The 20,561-nt window shown below is 41.6% G+C and overlaps 2 protein-coding genes across 13 annotated transcripts in view; both read left to right on the top strand.

Annotated features, from left to right (window-relative positions):
- The window catches only part of hipk3b (homeodomain interacting protein kinase 3b), a 36,845-nt gene extending 21,147 nt beyond the window's left edge, over positions 1 to 15,698 (top strand). The window contains exons 4-16 of one of the 2 annotated variants that reach the window (XM_046384948.1): positions 3,600 to 3,719; positions 4,289 to 4,375; positions 4,896 to 5,080; positions 5,164 to 5,323; positions 6,332 to 6,455; positions 6,552 to 6,673; positions 6,843 to 6,967; positions 7,336 to 7,503; positions 7,588 to 7,917; positions 8,008 to 8,154; positions 8,278 to 8,543; positions 9,806 to 9,945; positions 10,838 to 15,698. In XM_046384948.1, the coding sequence (XP_046240904.1) occupies positions 3,600 to 3,719; positions 4,289 to 4,375; positions 4,896 to 5,080; positions 5,164 to 5,323; positions 6,332 to 6,455; positions 6,552 to 6,673; positions 6,843 to 6,967; positions 7,336 to 7,503; positions 7,588 to 7,917; positions 8,008 to 8,154; positions 8,278 to 8,543; positions 9,806 to 9,945; positions 10,838 to 11,308 (2,445 nt within the window). In that variant the 3' untranslated portion in view covers positions 11,309 to 15,698. The other variant, XM_046384957.1, reaches the window with a different exon arrangement.
- A 651-nt stretch (positions 15,699 to 16,349) lies between these two features.
- kiaa1549lb (KIAA1549-like b) overlaps positions 16,350 to 20,561 on the top strand; it is a 54,922-nt gene continuing 50,710 nt past the window's right edge. For 4 of the 11 annotated variants that reach the window (XM_046384969.1, XM_046385020.1, XM_046385030.1 and 1 more), the window contains exon 1: positions 16,360 to 17,271. In XM_046384969.1, coding sequence (XP_046240925.1) covers positions 17,058 to 17,271 — 214 coding nt within the window. In that variant the 5' untranslated portion in view covers positions 16,360 to 17,057. Of the gene's footprint in view, positions 17,272 to 20,561 lie in introns of all 11 variants that reach the window. The other 7 variants (XM_046384986.1, XM_046384994.1, XM_046385002.1 and 4 more) reach the window with 6 other exon arrangements.

Consider the following 20,561-nt stretch of genomic DNA (forward strand, 5'->3'; position numbering starts at 1 on the left):
TTCCTTTGCCCTGGAGCCCTATCTACAAAAAAAAGCCTGCCAACAGAGCCTCAGTCAGATCCTGCTCTGCCCCATGCAGCACCCTACATTACAGCACTCAGCCCCACTACTCAGTGCACTAATACCAACGCTTTTTTATGGCCTGGCATCATTTTTCAGTCTCCCCAGGTTGGAGACAGGAGAGATAACTCAGCACCTCCGAAAGAGATCTGTCTGGAGCGTTATACCACCAGTCTAAATATGATGAATCTGTTTGTGCAGGAGCCTGTCACCATTAGAGATGCTGCTTTAGAGATATCCGGGGGGGAGCTTCCTCAATTCAGCAAGGAAGGACTTGGCTTGAGGTGGGAAGGGGTGATGAGGGTGGATGGGAAAACATTGGCATAGATGGGGAGTGTGAGAAACAAAGAAATAAAAAAACTGAGATAACAAGTGAGAAGGATCAATTGGAATGTGGTATGTATAACAGAGATAAAAGCCTACAGTATGTAAATGTGTGACTGAATCCAAATACAGTGTAAACACTGGCATTGTGGTAGAGGATCACCACTTTAGATTTCAGGTTGTGGGATGTTACTCATGTTACTGTCACTGTTATTATTGTGTGCTGGTTAAAATACCTGCAGTTAATTATAAGTTCTTTTCCGGCATGGCTGAACTTCTCGGCCTGTTTTAGCACAGTGCCTCTGTAGTGAATTGGAAATGCATCCCCGAGGATCCTTTTCTATCCCCAGTGCCTTTGACAGAAAGACTGAATTGAAAACAGAATGATGACAATATATTTAATGTTTTATCTCAGCAACTTAATTAATTTTTGTAAATATATGTTTATGTATCTGAATTTGATGTGAAATACTCAAAAAACATTCCACAGGTACAGGTTAATTGGTAACTGATAATAGTAACTGGTAAGAACGGGGCATTGTTGAAAGTTGTCATGAATTTGCCCAGTAGATGGGAAAACCAGAAACTGCAGGAGCCCAGGACTACTGAAAAGATTTATTTTTGTTTCTGGTCCTTCCTGGAACCTTTAATCTCATGATGAAGCTAAGTACTATGTAGTTAAAGTTCTTTCAAATCATCATCTGTCATTACCCAAAGTTGTACTTCTCATCATCTTCTGCCTCTCACAGTCACCCAGAGCACTATCAGTGTCAGAAAAATGTCATGTAAAATAACACAGAATTACTTTTAGAAGTCACAATTATTTAGCGCAAACAAAACAACCATCCTTCCCATTTAAACATGTTTGATGTTGAAATTGTGCAAGATAGTGTGCCTATGTGAGTGTATACGGTATATCAAAATATATGTCACGTTGAAAGTGTTGCCTAAAATAAATAGCCTGACTTGACTGTACGTCAGTGAACAGCTACGCAGCTGACTGCTGGTGTGAGGTGTCATCCAGGGGCCACAGGATGATCATGTTGGAGCTGCCACCCCCTTCTTCTCCCTTTTCTTTTTCTTATCTTTCTGCAAAGGGTCTTGTTTTCATGCCACACAGCATATTGTATTTATAACTCTGGCTCCTCCTCCTTCCTTCCTCCCCCTTTTCTCTCCCCTCTTCTTACCTCATCTCCCAGTCACACCTATCTTTTACTTCAATAGTGCAGCAGGAGGATGTGCACCTCTTTGATGCCACAAACCTTACTTTTCAACCAGTGTGTCATTATGAGTGGCTAAGATTAGCCCCAGAGCTGTAGTCCTGGGTATGACTTCATTCACCATGTTTTGGTATTATTTTTATTTATGGTCTCTTTACACTCTCTGTCTCCTCTTTCTCTGGCATCACGCAAGTGGTGCAACCATGGCGGTCAGTGCACTCTATTGCAAAGAGCAAATGTATGTGTGCTTTATGGTTTTTCCCTTTTCTCTGGGGCTCAGCTCAGCTGGCAACTTGGAGGATCTGTGAGAATAAGAGGATGTAGGCAACGTCAGTGGAAGCAGAAAAGGATTTGGGTTAGGGAAGTTAAAGCTCCAGATGGAATTTTCCTGTAAGCTGGTGCTGTAGCACCCCTGTGTCAAAGTGGAAGAGATTCATTGTACACTGAGTAGACAGGAGGGTGTGTGTGCATTAACTTGATGTACTTTCATTTGTTGCGAGGGATATCGTTGAAATGCGTCTTATATAGTGTGTATTGTTATATGGACTGCCATAAAATAAATGCTGTCTGCGCTTCTTGTCTGCTGTGCAGCAGGCCCGGGCTCGCTAGATAGTTGTTTTGCACCAGTGATCTCACTGGTTTGTGAGATGTCTGCAGGGGCACGCCTTCCAGGAAAAATAAGGGTTTTCCCGTCATAAGAATTTTCCCACCCACACACACACACACTCTGGCTGTTGTGTTGTTTTTTTTCTGTCTGTTACTGTTTACATGATGTTACTGAAGTACAGCACAGATATATTATGGACATGAAAGGAGGGGAATTTTGTCAACGTACTTCCAGGGTGAAATTTTGATAATTTCAGTTTGACAGTTTGACAATGTTATGAATAGTCATGAATAGTATGATGGACAGAAAAACAAGGTAATGTAAATCAACATGTATTGGGAAAAACATGACTAAAGGAAAGCAGTGTCAAAAGGAGAAATGCTCAGTGACACAACGCATTTTATGATACATTGTTAGTATGTGTCCCCCCACCCCATGTTAAGTAGCTTAGCAGATAAGATTGCATTCATCATGAATGGATTCAGATCCCAAGTAATGCATTGCTTTATCATAATCTTATGTCGCCAACTAACAGAGACATAGGTCCCACCCACACACAGACAGACAGTTTGCACTATATGCATCTGCGTGATTGAAGCTACTGCTACAGCATCACATCGGCTACACGGATCAACATAAGATAAGACAGAACTTTAGTAATCCTGAAGGAAATTCTTGTGCCAGGGCTTGCTTAAAAGAGCACATTACAGTGCACTATTTACAGGTTAAAGACAAATTAAATTGCGAAATAAATAAGAAGCAAACGCAAGAGCAACGCATTAGGTGCTTCCAACAAAAATATTTTCAGGGTCTGTAGTTCACTTTTTAGACATGAGCAGCCTCATGGAACTCACTCACAAACTCGCAGTGTCTCTTTACTCTCTCTGCTTCTTAGCAGCGCTGAATCTCTAATGGTGCTTGTTCTTTACACTTGGACGTGATTGACGTCAGCCAGGCTTCTCACTGGTCTCCTCTCATAAACCTGTGTGTGACACTCGTGTCCTGCAGGATCTCACTGACAAGCATCATTATGAAGCAAAGCATTTGGCATTGAGACCATAGAAACCTTGTTATCAGAGGCTACATGAAAAGACCTCGACACCTTCCACAGATCATAAACACAAGCTCCACTCAGTACAGGGGTCTTATTTGGGTCTAGCAATTTCTCAGGAATGTGTCATGTTCAAGGTCTCTGCAGCTGTCTCCACTATGTACTGTACACATACACATAGTAACTTTAACTCCAGGGGACTTGATAGTGTTATGTCCCTTTGAATGTTTTCTTATAAATTGGTATTACACAGCTTTTTTTCCCACCTCAAACCAATTATTTCTGTTTATTTAATCTGTTCATATTCTCTGTTGTCCCTCCCCTCCTCTTCCAACAGATTCGCTACATTTCTCAGACACAGGGTTTGCCGGGGGAACATTTATTGAATGCGGGGACGAAGACAACACGGTTCTTTTGCAGAGAGTCCGACTCACCGTATGCAGCGTGGAGACTAAAGGTGAGGAGAATTTACACTTCTGAAAAATGTGGCCAATTTTCTTATAACCACTTATTCAAAACCACCAGCCTCTAACCTTTTTTGTTTCACTTAAAATTAATGGTGAAATTCGTAGGTCCAATGTAAACAAACATTTGATTCCTCTGTGCCAACACAGACTGCAGTTCTGAATAAAGCAACACTGAAAGCTCTCTGGAAACAAATGAATGTGCAGAAGGACTAACTGTTGAGATTGGTCTTTCCAAAGATGAAGTTAAAGAAAATATTATACATACTCGCAGTCTGCTGGTGACATTGTTTCATATACTGTGTGTGAATCAGCTGCCATGACATTTTTCTTACGAGCAAATTCACTGACAAAGGTAATACATTTTGAGAACATGGGTCATGAATGTCTGACCTGCTTCCCTACTTTGGAATCGGAAGCTGTGATTAAGTTGTTTTTTCGGTTTCCCACATAGCATGAATTAACTGCTTTATATGAACCTAAATTATTAAAAACATAATGCAACTGTCTTACTGAATTCAGTTCTTAAATCTTCACTAAACCTGTTTTTTTTTTTCTGCAGTCAACGGATGAGCATGAGACGGAGACAGGAATGAAATCAAAAGAAGCAAGGAAGTACATCTTCAGCTGTTTGGATGACATAGCGCACGTATGTTCAGCTGCTCGGACCACAGTGTACTTAACAGGACCTCAGAGGAAGTTCAACATCAGATATTTAGAGGATTTAGGCAACTGAGTCTCAACCAGAGGAAGTACACATACAGCTGTATGAATAGCACAGACGCAGTGGGGCACACACATCTTATTACTGGGAAAGAAAAAAAAGCACCTCTAAGCTCAGCTTCCTTCTAGCTTCATGGTAAAGCCAAATTTAAAAATGAAAGTTCAGGTTTCACTCACTATTCTCTGTAGAAACAGACCACATGTGGAAATTCCCCAGGCGATCATCACCCTTTTTTCTTTTCAGGTCTGTTCTTTTGTAAGTCAGAAAATATTTTAAATTCATATTCATGTGTAATTGTGGTATCATTCATGGGAAAAGCTTGTCATATTAATAAAAATAAATTTCTTTATCATGCGTATTGTAATGTAACATTTCTCATTGGGGTTTCTGGAGATTAACGGTTATTTTGACCAGTGGTTGTAACAGTAGCGTGTCTGTATTCCAGGTGAACTTGGTGATGAATCTAGAAGGTAGTGACTTGCTAGCGGAGAAGGCAGACCGTAGGGAGTTCGTGGGCCTGCTGAAGAAGATGTTGTTGATTGATGCTGAAGAGAGGATTGCCCCGGCCGAAGCTCTCAGCCACCCCTTTGTGACAATGCAACATCTGCTTGACTTTCCCCACAGTAACCAGTGCGTCCTTCGTGCCTCTGATTTTCAGACATGTTGTCATTTTGACCTTCCTACATAACTCTATGTCGCCCTTCTCCCTGTAGTGTGAAGTCATGTTTCCATATCATGGATGTTTGCTGGACTCGTCCCAGTGCATATGAGGCAGCCAACAGAAATAAAGGTCCTTTTGTCAGACCTGTGACCACAACCACTGCTGCCTCTGTCAACCACCCGTTCAGCAAGATGACTGGTGTCCACGCTCAAGTAAGTCACTCAGGATGTGTTTATGTCATGATCTGTCGTTTCTATTAATGTACAGTGGAAGTATTATACTTGGGCAATAATTACTAATCACCTGTAATGGAAACATTTTGAAACAACGGAACCAGCCAGCTAATGTGTTATTTTATAAATATATATATTGCTATATACAGTATAGATTACTTTTTTTATTTTCTTGTTCTTGAGTTGTAAATTGAAAAAGACATCACAGTATCTTAGTGATGGAATAATTACAGATGGTGTGTGTTCTTCTGCTCTTCTGTTCTTCTGCTCCTGTGAAGACTGATCATGTAGACAATGTCCTTGCCATTATTGCTTTTGTGGATGCTGACTTGTCTGTCTTATTGCGTCTCAGCACTGCTGTCATGGCAACAAAATCACGTCATGTTTCTGAGGTCATGGCAACAGTGCAAATCAGTGTTGTTGCTGAGGAGAAGAGCTGACCCTTTTTTGGCATTGGACCATTATAATGCGCAGCATTGCAAAAGCCACAGGAGAATTTTACAGGGAAATGTGGTGGCTTTTTATTATTATCCTATGAAAGACTGCTTTGTGTTGACTATCATGTGTGAGAGGGCAGGGCTACATGCAGGAGCAGCAGCAGAACAATGTGAGCGTAGTCCTCGTTATTCAATAAATGTGATTATAGCAGGCATGAGAGCGGCAGGAGTAGTGAAGCAGAGGCACGTGCTCGACTGTTCTTTGTTTATCACCCAAGCCTGGCTTAGAGAGCAAGTTCAACATTGTCTGATGACATTTTAGTTTTTCTGCTTTAAGCCAAGTGAGCCACCATCTTACCCATGAAAAGTCAGGGTTATGTGTAAGGTTAACTGACTAACCCATTCAGTACAAAACAGGTTCCTGGGTTCTGTCTGGCTGTTAAACTGAGCTTGCCAGAAATGTCACCATCTACCAGCTCTTAATTCTACTGTTAATCATTTTAATACCTTTGAAAAGTCCAGTCACATGATTTTTTTTTCCCTTTTTCAGGGGTTACCCCCATCAGCCCCCTCAGTGATGCACCCTTGTCTACCACTGCAGACAGGAAGTGGTCAGTTTGGATGCAACGATTCATTTCAGCAGGCACTCATTCTATGCCCCCCCACCATTCAAGGTAGGATGTGTATATCTTTATTTCACTTTTTGATTATTCTTTCTGGTTGTTAGACTTAACATAATTCAGATATTGTTCTGTCCATTGTCCTTGCAGGAATCCCCACCAACACAGCTAAGCCAGCAGGTTACTCTGTTCGAATGGAGGCTTCTGTGCCTCTGGTCACGCAAGCACCCCCCATCCAGCCCATACAAATCAGACCTGGAGTCATCACACAGGTAAGGGAGGGAGGAGAGAACTTGCTGAGATGGAGGGACTGTGCTTGACTTCATTAGTAAGGTGTAGGTCTTGTAAATGGTTTTGATGTGCAAGCTAATGAAAGCTTGATTGAGAGGGCAGTTGCTAGATTAATAGATTTAACTGGTTTGCTTGTTGACGCTTTAACAGGCCTGGTCCAACCGTGCACAGCAGATTTTGGTGCCCACTTGGCAGCAGGTGACATCAGTGCCCCCACCACCAACCACTTTGGCATCTGACACTGTGGCGGGCTCACAGAGATTGGGTGACTGGGGGTAAGCAATTTGTTTGTTTCAAGGGGGTTACAACACAATATCTCTTTGATACATTATCCATATCCTTTTGTTTTAATCCTTTTTTTGTTGTCCATATCCTTTCTATGTTTCTTATAGTTCAAATATATAATATTGTATGATATTTATAAGCAGTATAATAATTAATACTGCTTTATTAACCTTTTATTGACAATTTACACCCTTGGGAATGGCTGTACAGCTCTGATACAGCACACTTGCTCCCCTGAATGTTAATGATCGATGAGTCATACGTGTCCTTTGGGAACGGCAGGGACTGAGACCATTTTGTCAGTAATGGTGCTAAAGGCTTTTGGCTCAATTTGCAATGTTCTGTTTTCTTATTGCAGGAAAGTGCGTCCCCATGGTAACCATTACAGCTCCATGATTGCACACCCTCAGCCATTCCTAACCAACCAAATGACCATGTCCACCCACCAGCCAATCAACATAGGCATTGCACATGTGGTGTGGCCACAGCCAGCTGCCAACAAGAGATCCAAGCCATGTGTGAACAGGTATAGCCTGTGGGTTTTGCCTCTTGCAAATAAAACACTACCAAAAGGTCTTCCCTTCTGAAAGTGACTTGTTTTCTTCACCAGGGGCAGCAACTTCTCCCAAAACACAAACATCCAAAATGTAACATGCCAGTCCCCAAAGATGGCCGATATAGCAAAGAATGTGCAGGAAGTAGAGGAGGAGGAGTCCAGATGCCCGGATGCAGGGCATACTGCTGTAGAGGAACAAGGAACAGAGCATGTGGAGGAGGAGGAGGAGAACTGTTGTAAGGTGGAGCCAGACTGCGAGGAGCTTTCAGTTTCGCAGGAGCAGCGGCAGGCCATGGTGATCTCTGACCTAACTAGCCCGACTGTCAGCGTCATCAGCATCAGCAGTGACGAAGAGGAGAGTGCACAGAGACACTCGATCGGGGAGTGAGTAATGCCCACTGAGTTCCCTTTAATGATATCCCTAAATTTTAAAAAAGTTTCTGTTTTACTTTATTTGTCTCTCTCTGCAAACAGGTGTAAGGGTAGTGCAGATTGCGAGGCGTGTCAGAGCACTGTCAGCATGGAGAGAGTCTGCTCTCTCAGTAGTCCAGACAGCACACTCAGCACCAGCTCTTCAGCCTCAGTCCAGTCCAGCACCTCACCCTGCAAACATCCCAATAGGTATTGTCAATGCAACTGATTCATACAAAGCTCTGGCAAATGTTTTGCTCACTTCTCCATCAGCCGCTACTCCGCACCAAAAGAGTTATCTCGCTTACTTCCTTGTTGGTTGCCCTCTTGCAGCATGTCGGACGATGAACAGGAGAGCGGTTGCGACACGGTGGACAGCTCGTCTGCCTCGGACACCTCTCGCCACAGCAACAGCCCCTTTGCAGAGCAGCGCTTCATCCCTGGCAGCAATCAGAACTGCGAGCCCCGTGTTGCGTGTGTTGCCCCTGAGACTGAGCCAAGCAAGCCCACTGTTCGTACTGTTGTGGTGCCTCCAATGAGGGTGCAGAACAACAACAACAACAACCCTTCTATCACTAGTGAAACACCTGGCAACACAGGTAAAAGTGGACATGATTCACTGGTGACACAAATATATTCAGTATGTCTGACTTTGAGTTGTTAATATATATCAGGTGTCAAGCATACAGTATAAAATTTGTGCTTTGTTATATATTTCACAACCACTGGAAATGAAAGGTAGAAGAGTGTTTGACCCAGGGATTCTCACCACTTATTAAATGAATAAAGCAGGTGACAGGACACTTTTTTTTTCTTCAGCACACTCATGTGTCTGAAATATACACTGATGGTACTATCCTTTCAGTAGACCAGCCAGTACATCAGTAGGTCATACCAGCTCAAAGATCCAGTGACCATTGCTGCTGTCTGCTCCACAGGTCACATGCCTTGGGATTATGCTGTCTTTATAGGCCACAGATTTTCTCACAGGTGATTATGGGTGACCTGCCCTGATGTATCTGCTCTGATCTCTGGAGTGGGTATTTGTTTGCTGTCATCACTCTTTACTCTGGCTCCAGATTGACTCTGAGAACCCCTGTATCTGTGTGGATATGCACTTCTTGAAGCTACATAAGACATGCGTAATTCCCTGAAAATGTTTAGTGTCCTGAATAAAATATTCAAAGCATTGATGTCAACCAGAAAACATTCTGGCTGTCATAAACAAATAAATCTTTGAATGTTTTTATTTTCAGGTGTTCAAATGGAATTATGCATACTGTATGTAGGCTTGATAACAGCTGTGCTCACTGGGATATCACAGTCTCTGTCATTCAGTGAAGAACTACCTCTTTATAAGTCTTTTAAAGTGGAGGGTTCAACTGTGAATCCTCAGAAAATCAAAGTCCTATCGTCTGCCAAAGGCATCTCCCTCCCCATCCCTTGAACTATTGCATCTAAGGCTCCACATAAAAGGGCACAGCTTGCTATTCTAGTGCTACCGAGTGTATTTATAGCTGATGCCCTGACCCCACTATAAGCTCAATGAACGAGCTTAGTTACCATCTCCTCCCAGATGCCCCCTATAAAACATATCTATTTCACAGCGATCATATTCAGAGGACAGATGCCGCTATATTTAAAGCGGGAAACTGATCAAACAGCTGAAATCACTGATAAGCCTACAAAGCCTCTTGCCACAAATGTTGCCATTTTTGTGGTTTTAGCTGGATCCAATCTCTGTTTGCATCTTTTTGTGTATTATTTACATGGCGATACTGATAGTGATATACCAAATAGTCTGCATTAACACATCATCTCCATCTCTATGTGTTTCTCTGTTCACGTGACCTCCTACCAGTCTTAGAGTCTTCATGCCAATCCAAAGGACGAGGAATTCCTGGGCGACAACATCACCACTCCACACCCCTCCTCAACAGGCAGCAAAAGATCCCCCCTGCATTCCAGCCCCAGCAACAGCAGCCTATAGGCTTTGGGCAGGTGAGCACATGAAGTCACATACAAGTACGGTATATCACAAAGCATGTAAACATAGACAGCTTTTTATATAACAGGGTTGTTGACTGCAGAGGCATATTTAGGACATTTAACTCCAACAGTCAAGTGGAATATATAGTATAAACATGTGCATGGTTAGAGATAATTTGTGATTATTGAAAATGGCAAAATATATTTGATCTCACAAGAAAACCGATTGCAGGGATAAAGGTGCTCCCAATAATGTACGGTTGAGGTTTAATCACTTGCAGTGAAATTGCTGACTTGGACAGGGAACCACACTAAATGCAACTGGAAGTGTTTGGAAGCTTTTGGGGAAATCCCATTTTTTAAAAATGTATTGTTGAGTCACTGTATCCTGCATCTGTCCCGTGAATGCAAATAAGCAAAGAAGTTGGCTAATCAGAAAGTCCCAAAAAGTTTCAGTTTTTTAAGTGACCACACTGTGCATTTGGGTGACGAAGAGCACCCTACATTGGAACTGTAAGTATTTCCTGTTCATAGCAGAACAGCAGCCAAGAGCACATTTCATACTCTAGCTGGAGCTTAATTCATCTGGCACAGTAGCTTTTTTTTGTCACCAAATCTGTCAGCTATGCTCAGTATTACTTGTAGTCGGCTGGTGAACATTTTCAACAGTGTTTAAATGTAATAATGCTTACTTACTGCACTGACAGTAAGACAAAGAGAATAGAATATTGTAATGATAGATAAACAAGTTAAGGTAAGATTGATGCCAAGATTGTTAATGATTGACTAGAAGTGCAACAGTGACATGTAAACCTGTGGAAACAGCACCATCTAGTGGCTTGCAAAGACAAACTGATGAAAATTCTGAATCTGATCAGTCAGGTATTGTTCTTCTCTTCCTCAGGTGCAGCATTTTGGTTCGTGCCATCAGGAATGGAACGGCAACTTTGCCCACCGGAGACCACAGGCCTATATCCCTCCCACAATGCATGGACACACATTCACCCTGTCCCACAGCAGCCCAAACCACACCACAGGCCCCCACCCCCACCTTGGGGGTCACCCGCACTCCCAGCCCACCTTACTCTCCTACCCGCCATCTGGCCCTCTGGTCACGGCTGCACCCGTGGCCCACCTCCTGGCTTCGCCTGTAGCCTCCCGCCCTGTCCTCCAGCCCACATACAGCATTTCCCACCCGGCAGGCATTGTGCATCAGGTCACAGTCGGTATCAACCCCCGGCTGTTGCCATCCCCCACCTTGCACCCCCAGGGCCAATTCAAGCCCCTTTTCCCCCCGCACTCGTACATTGCCTCACCCGCCTACGCCAGTTTCCCTCTCAGCCCCACCAAAATAAACCAGTACTCTTACATCTGAGCATGGCTGCCCAGGTATCTGTCATACCACCTGAGGGCTAAGTGAACAGGGCGAGTACTATCCTAAACCACAAACAAACATGGTTTTCATTGCCAAAACCATGGCACAACCACAGAGAAAGCAAGCTATTTTTTGAATCATGTAGACTTGGGTGTAACTGAACTTAAAGCTTTAAAATTAAAAAAAAAAAAAGTTCCAATGGTGGAGATGATTTGGACAAAAATTAAGAAGGAAATAATGTATGAATGATTGAATGAAAGAATGAATGAGTAGTTAAACTCACACTTAATGTGTTTTGCACATTTGATATATCTTTGCATTGGATCTTCTACGAATACTCCTCAAAACAGGTAATTAATTGGGGTGGTGTTGAATAGTTAGGATTTTGCACCCCTGATCCCAGCTATTTTTCTATATTGCCTTCTTATGTGTGCAAGACACATTCATATTTGTAAAGCCATCCCAGTCTCTAGCTCTAGATTGACCGATGCACATGTTGTCCACAGTGTATGTTGTACTGCGTTTAAAGTATTTGTACCTTTTCAGTGTCTTTTGGTGTTAGCAATGTCAAGTCAATTAAGCGATTTAAATAGGGTTGTTCCTCACGCTGCATGTGGTCTTGCATGAGCAAAAATGTAAACGGAAAGATGCATAGACGTTGCTCTTATTGTTCGTGTCACAAGACTCGCTGCATTGTATAACTGTCCCCAGCCATAGTGCCTTACATATTTGAGGTTGTTAATGTTACTACTTATATATGACTATATACATGAATATTAATGTACTGGACTACAGCACTTGAAATTCCAATCAGTTGATGCATCCTATGTGTGAGTATATATATGCACATGTGTATATGTCCATGCATAGCCTGCATTGATGTGATGTATCGCGAATAGCGGTGCTTATTTTTTGGAGTCGGTGTATATTTCAGTGTGTAGTGAGTTACTTTTCTGTTCTTTCAAGAAGAACAGCATGCTTTGCTGTTGCGAATGCTTACTGTTTCATTAAAAACTGTTCGTTTTTTTTGTTTTTATTTCTCCCTTTCCCTGAATGAACTAGTGTACAAAGTGCAAGTACTGAGGATTGCTTAATATTTGATAATCACTTTCTATTTAGTGAAACTCTTATTACGAACAGTATTTGTACTGTTTGACGAAACTGCAATACAATCTAAATAGTTGTTGATTATTTTTCTTTTTCGTCTTCGTATTTTCATTTTTGAGTGTTTTCACTTTGTTTCTTAGATGTTTATAAGTGTGGTGGGCATGGCTTTGATTAGGTTGGAAAAAATGCAAATTCATTCATGGTATGGAATTTTCTAAGCCTGAGCAAACCATGCAGTATTTGATATACACACATATATGGACATATATTATAGAGCTAGACTATTTAGTACAGATGCTTGATAAGGTGTGAGTTATTTGTGTGCAATTCTCTCATTTATGCATGTGTGACAAAGTTAACTTTTTCCCTTTACATTATACCATTTGTTAAAGGCTTCAGGCTTATTGGTGTCGACTGCTTATTTTATACATTCCGTCAGGGAGGATATATACATATATATATATGTGATGGTAGCACCGTTCTCTCTCTATATATATATGTAGATATGCTGTGTGTGTGCATTTTTTCTGTTTGTTTTACCAGTTGTGTGAGTACATTTTTTTGTCTTTTATTTTCAAATGAAGTTGCTTGTGCAGCACCAAAGACTGTAATTCATTTCCTGAGCAAGGTAGCTATTCTGTTTGCATAGACCTCAGTTATACTGTAGTTGTAGAATGAGGTTGAATTAAAACAAACACAAAAAAATGTATTTAAAAAATGGCCGAGGTTTTGTCTAGCTTATTGGGCAATTAATAAGTCGTATCATTTCTTCTTGAATGTATCATAGATAAGCTGCTATATGATGATTGCCACTTCAATAGCTGTGAAATTAGGTGATTTCTCTGAGTTTAAACCTAGCGTTGCTATTTTTCTATAGGTCCCTAATTATCTGAAATAGAAGTGGTTTTGATTTTTGTGTTTTGCGTTCATATTTGGAGTGTCATTGTAACTACTGTATTGCTGATGATGAACATTAGTTGCATTTGTTGTTCTCGGGGTGTGTGTTTTTGCATCAGTATTTTATCCTTAACCTTTCGGGCTCATCACTGCATATAAATGATGTATCGATGTAACTTAATTTTTGTATGTTTTCATATTGACGTTTTGTACACATCTAAAGCTGTAGCTTGCAGGATTGATTTAACTTTTTCATTGTTTGTATACTACCAGTACTCTTTGGTATGTTAAAGGAGCACTGTGAGATGCCAGAAAAAGAAAAAAAAAATCCATTGAGTTCATTGAAAAGCTTCAGTAACGTTTCCACCAATTACACACAAACACACTCACCACTAAAGCACTCAAACAGGTAGTTAGGCTTGTAAGGGTTTGGTTGATTAGACCATGTGTCCAGGTGAATTTAGCCCAATTTTTCTGTTCCAGAAAAATGTTTTACAACTTGTTTTACTGTCAAATTGAGTTGAGCGAATTTTTATTGCAACCTTTTAACTGTTCAATGTTATATTTGGCTAGAATATCGGTTTCAGTTTGATATTCTAAACTGCCTTGTGTTCAGATCGCTCTCCCCTTTATGAGTGTCTCATATCAAAACGTTTTGCCAACGCAAAACTGTGGCCATCGTTACGTGTTCCTTACTGAAATTGAGACAGTGTGAACAGCACTGTGTATGTGCCTTGAGATTCAGAAAGTGAGAGTAAAAGATAGGGATTCCTCACCCATTCTTTGACGAAGAGGGCATCAAATCCAGTCCATTACTGCATAGAGTAGACAGCCTTTTTAACGGCTTGAAAAGAAAAAAAAATCACTTCACAGGACTTGTACATGGTGGTGGTTCTCCTCTTGTTAGATAGCCATCATCAACATCTCTTTGTGATAACACCCCTCCCCCCCAAATATACACGCACACACACACACACACACACACACACACACACACACACACTTTGAATGATATGACACTCAGTCTTTGGATAGTCACTCTGGCTGAACAGCAGATGCAATATTTTACATTGTGCGGTCATTGCACCACCAAGTGTTCTTAGATAATCTCCATGCTTTACATTACCATGCATCCTTGCATGTACACCAATTTTGCTTCACTTTGTCTGCCTAGAAGCTGTCTGCTCATTTAGCAGCTTTTCCATCTTGCAAAAGTTAAGGCTGAGTGGGAGTAACCAGAGCACAGTTGACAACACTGGCCTTTTTAAAATCAGAGGAGCCAGGAATAGACTATCTGGATGTTTATTCTGTGTTCTGGATGGAAACTGCTCTGTCACGGAGATTATTGTGGCTTCTCTGCACAGTCAGTCCTGAGTGCAATACTCCACATGTAAACACTGACATTGATATGTTTTTTTTTTTGTTTTTTTTGTTTTTTTTATGAAATTACCTGTATGCTTTACTGATTATACTCTAGTATCATTTTGGGAAAGAAAGCTTATGACAACAAGGCATGCACTTGGCAGATTAGTGCTTGAAATAGTTCCCCAATAATAATAAGCATGTGAAATGTAATCTGTGTTTTGATTCCTCCAAAGGTATTCACCAGCAATGCGCCTGCATAAACTCTCCCTTACTTGTTAGTAAAAGAATGGATGCAAGAGGAGAGAAATCTTAAAATTGTTTTTAATTTTCAACATGATTGACACCTTGGTTTATGGATGACATTTTTGTCGAGGGTTCATGTAACATTTAACAGATAAAACATTTGTTTGTAAAATTACTACTATTAAAGTTATGACTTTGATATCAGAAAAAAATCCTCTGCTGCGGTATTATCCTTTAGAGATGTTAATTCAGGGTATGTATTAGTCTAAATGTGCTACTGTGTAACTCTTTGATTTGATGAGGTTTTGTTTTATTCAACTTATTATTTTTTTGTTTTCTGGTCATCTGTATCAATTTCAGAGTTAATTCACACTGCAAGTTATGGAATCATCTGTTTAGATTGCTCATCAAATAGACTTGATTATGAAAACTGTTACTGTTTTAATACCTGTAGATTTTTTGTGGCTTTGTTTTTTTTTTTATGTTTCATTTGCTTTTTTTAATTTTGTGCTACACTAGTTTGCCATGTAGCAATTGCACTGTGCAATATTTACAGTATGAGGACTGGGAAAACTAACTCAATGGATGTGATGTCTATTTACAGTTTGCGATAGTGTTTCCTCTCTAGTTCTCAGTGATTTAGGTGTGACCAAGCCTTCTCTACTTTGTCACATTAAGCGGGTTTTCCAGGTGACTCTTTTGGTGAGTGTCAAAATAAGACTTTATGGTGTATTATTGTTAAGATTCACTTTGAATTAAAAAAAAATCTATTGATGCAGCTCTTTTGTCTTGGTCGTTTCTTTGTCGGTTCTTTTTTTTTTCATTTTATTCACTCAGGTGCTTTCTTGTATTGAAGACATATGAGGACAAATTAAAATCAAATATGTCAACCTGTGCATCAAACCCTGACCCCAATGCTGGTTAGTAGCTCACAAAAGAAACCAATGGTTTTCAAACTGTTAGTAACTTGAGAAGGTCCACTGATAAGTATTTTTATTGATTAATCCTTTTGTCTATTAAGTATCAGAAAAAAAAAACCCAATGCTCAGTGATATTTTCAAATTCCTTTTTATCTGTGGGAAACTGAAAGAAGTTAAATTTTGCATGTCACTAAACTGAAAAGTAGCAAATCCTCATGTTTAAGAAATTGAAACAAGAGAATGAGATGTATTTTTGTCTAATACAATGTTTAAATGATTAATTGATAGTTTTTTATTTTTTATATTAATTTTCAGTCAATCAAATAATTGATTTATTGACTAGGCGTTTCTGCTCCAAACAAAAGATATTTAAGTTTAACATTATGCCATCATAACCGTGCTGATTAAGACCGTGTGAAATGGTTAAAAAGCTCTGGAAAAGCTAATAGCTACTTGAGATGCAAAAAAACAGGTGTCTTCATCTCGTCTCATCATCTACAGGTTTCATTAGTGCTTTTCCTGGTGTGGGCTGACACCTGGTGGAGATAAGGGGGTACAGCAGCTACCTTTGTCTCTACTCACTGAGGCATTTAAGTAACAGTTACTGTAACCCTCAGGGCAAATTACATATCTGTCAATTGGGGTAAATTATACGATCACCTTTTAAAATGTTTAATCCACCGTATGCATGAACGATGCTAAAACTATCTTTGCTTCATGTGAAGTTCTTTGTGCTTTCATTCACCCAGCAGAGGTCGTCCTTACAGGCCACTCATTTTGACTTTCTCCCGACAATTAACAGCAGCGAGGCTAATTTCCGCGCTTTGACCAAGAGGGTGTTACACTTCAAATTCACCACCCACCAGCTCGCATCCTCGCATCTGTGGCTAAAGGTAACGCGAGCGCCCCTAAATGTCTGCCGTCCATCAGGAGCAGGTCTGTCTCAGGCAGTTTACCACCAACATCTAAATGTCAAACCTTTGGCAAAGTGTGTGCGCCGCCCTGCGCCACACGGTGCTGATGGGTGGACCGAGCAGAGCGGAGTGATAGGGCGCATTTCTTAATTTCCCTTCAACGGCGCTCTCCCCCACCTCCACCCAACCCTCCAGCCCTGGACACACGACGAGACCGCGGGACTGCCGTGTCTCCCGTTCACACACGAGGATTGATCCAATGTATTATTTACGACCGAAACTTCAGCAACTTATCCACTGGATATGGCTCCCGGTTTGAGGAGTGGGCGGACTGGTCACTTGAAAGTGGTGGGAGCCGGCGGAGCGGAACCCGGTGGGTGCTCGCCGCAAAAGACGGATGTCGTGAGGAGATGTTTGAGGACCAGGTGGCGAGCCGGGGCGGCAGGGATGCTTGCAAACTGTCTGCTGTCTGTGGGAATGCTTTCACTTCTTGTCCGGTGCAGCTTGGCCGCAGAGGGTAAGCACAACGCCGAGCTGATCATGGTCCGAGGAAACGCGGAATGATGTGTTGAATCAAGCTGTCTCGTCACATCCAGGCTACAATGCGAGTGACAGCTATCATAATGAGTGGAAAATGGATCTTTTGTTTCACACGGGCTGCGTTTTGTAATCCGCACGTTCACTGCTGCTGGCTGCATGATTCACAGGCTGTATGGATGGAGGGGTGGTCACCTGAACGGCTTGCTAAATCGTTTTTGTAGGGAAACAAAAGAAACAACTGTTTGTAATCAAAGGCACATATACGCTCTTTGCTTAGCTGTGCTGTGACATGCAGGAGGTTTGTGATTGCACTGAAATTTGCGCAGTCAGGGAATGTGTCCAAACGGCTATTATTCAGGATGAATCCCCTCACTGACCGCACTGACATGATATGTTGTGTGTGTGAGACGGTGCTGCGCAGGGTTTTTTTTGTATGTGATGTAACTCTCTTCCTCTCTCTCTCTCTCACCTGCTAATCTTTCCACATGAGCCTGGAGCCCACTCTTTGGTCTTTCTGATCAGATTGTACTGCACAGACCTTGAACCTCTGCTGCTCCTCTGCAGCTGTTGGACTCCACAATATGAGCTCTGTCAACCTCCTCTTAGTCCCCATGTCAACTCTGCTTCCTCTTTGCTCTCTAATTGATGGACATTTCATTTTTAGTTACATTTCCATGTTTTCCATATTAAACCTTATTGTTGTCTGTGAATGAGCTGAAGGGAGTTATTGTGGCAATGCATTTCAGTTGCAGGGCAGTCAGTGTTTCAGAGCATCTGGGTCAGCACTAATGACACACATACCGTAGCCCGCTGTGGGTTTGTTTGTCTCTGGCGGCATGAGAGGCAGCTGGAGTAAGGTTGGCCGACAAAGCTGCCCTTCAAAACATGAACGCTTAGAGAAAAGGCTTGACTGCAAAAGACGGTCTACCTGTGGGTTGCCTTCTGGAAACGCTCTGGTACGACCCCAGATGGAAACAGAACAAAACAAGATGTTCTTTGGAAGTGTGTTATGGCTGTGTATCTCACTGTAGCTCCACTCGTCTGCAAATTGTGATGTGGTGACTATAGTCTCACCTCTGCTGATGATGCACTGCTACAGTAGCAGAGTCTCCTCCTCCTCCTCCTCCTCCCTCCCACCTCCACCTACTCCTTTTCACAGTCAGCACATCCATTCTTAAACACATGAGCCCAGCAGCAGCAGCAGCAGCAGCAGCAGCAGCACCTGAGCCATACGGTACATATTGGCTGAAAGGGGCATGACAGTACTTTTAGTGCTCACCCATGTCAAGAACCTGTGCTTACTGAACTGTAGTGCTTTGTGTAGATTTAAGAACTGATTTAGTGAGAATGAATGTTGGATTCTATGATCTTTTACGCTGGTTGATTGAGCGTCTTTTAAAAGACGTGCTGTCTTCTCGTAGTGGTATTGGTTTGGAACAAAGAGGGTGTCTTACAAGCACATGGGCTCACTAAATGGCAAGTTCTATGAATTCAAAAGCAATAAGTAACATCATAGAAATGTCTCTCATTTTCTATAAATCTCACCAAAACAAAAGTCTCATCATTAAGGAGCCAACTCAGCATGCTACCTTCATGACAACCAAATCAGGATTCTTTTACTTAAAAAAGATTATTCCTCCAGTCGCTACATCTGGCAGTTAAATTATATATGGCTCAATCATTTTCTCTTTGTTTTGGATGTTTGGCTTAGTCCAGAGCTCCTTCTTCCATGGTTTCTTATGGATCCTTAATGAGACACGTCATTTAGTTAACCAGGCATCAACCGATTCTGTTACGCTGGTCGGTATCAACACAGATACTCACCTTATTAAGTGGATCAGGTGCCAGCCAAGATGTGACCCATACACAGACAGATTTTTTTTGTCAATGCCATTATACAGTTCTGTGTTTCCTCCATCTGTTACATTTTATGCAGTGGCAGCCAGCTGCTGATTCAGGTTTCTGTGCCATAGTAATGTCTGGCTGCATGCTGCCTTTCATAAAAAAATGATCCCAGTGAGTCCTGTGCTTTGAGCTATACAGACTCTAAACCTGTTAAAAAGGGAGCAGTGGTGTTGGATTGATATTCAGTGTAGGCAGATAGTCTGAGTTGAAGTATTAGAATTCATATTGGGAAGGAAAATACTGCCATACATGGCCATACTGCCATGAGAATAAACATGATGACCAGAAGGCCTTCTTCTAATACTAACCATACATCATGCTGTGCCTTTAGGTGAGGAAAATCCCATCTCAGCTTGTTTAGTTGATGTCCATCATGTTGGACTGCTGGGTGAGAGGAAATCAAACCGGATCTGTTCCTTTCACCGCCGAGGAAATCTGACTAATTGCTTTTCTGCTGTTGTATTAGATAGATAGATAGATAGATACTTCATTGATCCCGAGGGAAATTCAAGATTTTATTATATCTTGAATTTCACAGCTTTATTATACAATAGGATAATACATTATACAGTTGAGGTTTACACTCCTTGTGCTCTGTATCTTCTCACAGATTCATTAAAATACAGTGCACAGTGGCCGAACTGCTCAACGCTAGAGCTAGATGGGCAAATGGGGCAGGCCCATATATCTGCTGATGTTGGCTGATTGCATATGTGTATGTCTGCTGACATTTCAAGACGTCTCAGTGCAGAAATGACTGAAATGAAAAGAATTTGGCATCACCATTAGAAGTTTGTTTCAGCTGCTTAATACTCACATGTTGTTTGTGCTAAAACAGTCATTAGCAATGAATAGTTTTTTAATGATTTTTTTTTTTTTTTTCTAACAGCAGCATCAATAACAAGCCTTGAAGTCCGGTATCGGTCAGGCTACGCTTCTGTGTGCATGTGTGTGTGTAAGATTTACTGAATAAAAAACATCCTCAGACTCACAGCTTCCTCTGGCGTGGAATCAGTACAACATGAGGTTTCTATAGGTGCGCCAGTTTTTGCCTTAAATCCGCCAGCAGTCAGTGGAGCAGAGGACGACGCAGTGAACTGTGTGGGTATCCCGAGTAATGTGGCTGCACAGATGAAACGTTGTCATACGCTTAGGTTGATTTTTAATTAACTGAAAGGATCCCTTGTCCGGTTTGTGGCTCTCTTATTAATGCGGCTTGTGAAATGGACTACAGACATTTTAATGCGCTGCAGCAGGATACCCACAGGTGTATTAATGAGTGCTGCATTCCACTTCGAGGCGGTCCTGCTATTGTGGGTTCTGACTCACTGTGGCTGCGACACTTAACGGGACTGAGCCATC

The sequence above is a fragment of the Scatophagus argus genome, chromosome 1 (assembly GCF_020382885.2).
Source record: "Scatophagus argus isolate fScaArg1 chromosome 1, fScaArg1.pri, whole genome shotgun sequence".
Lineage (NCBI taxonomy): Eukaryota > Metazoa > Chordata > Actinopteri > Scatophagidae > Scatophagus > Scatophagus argus.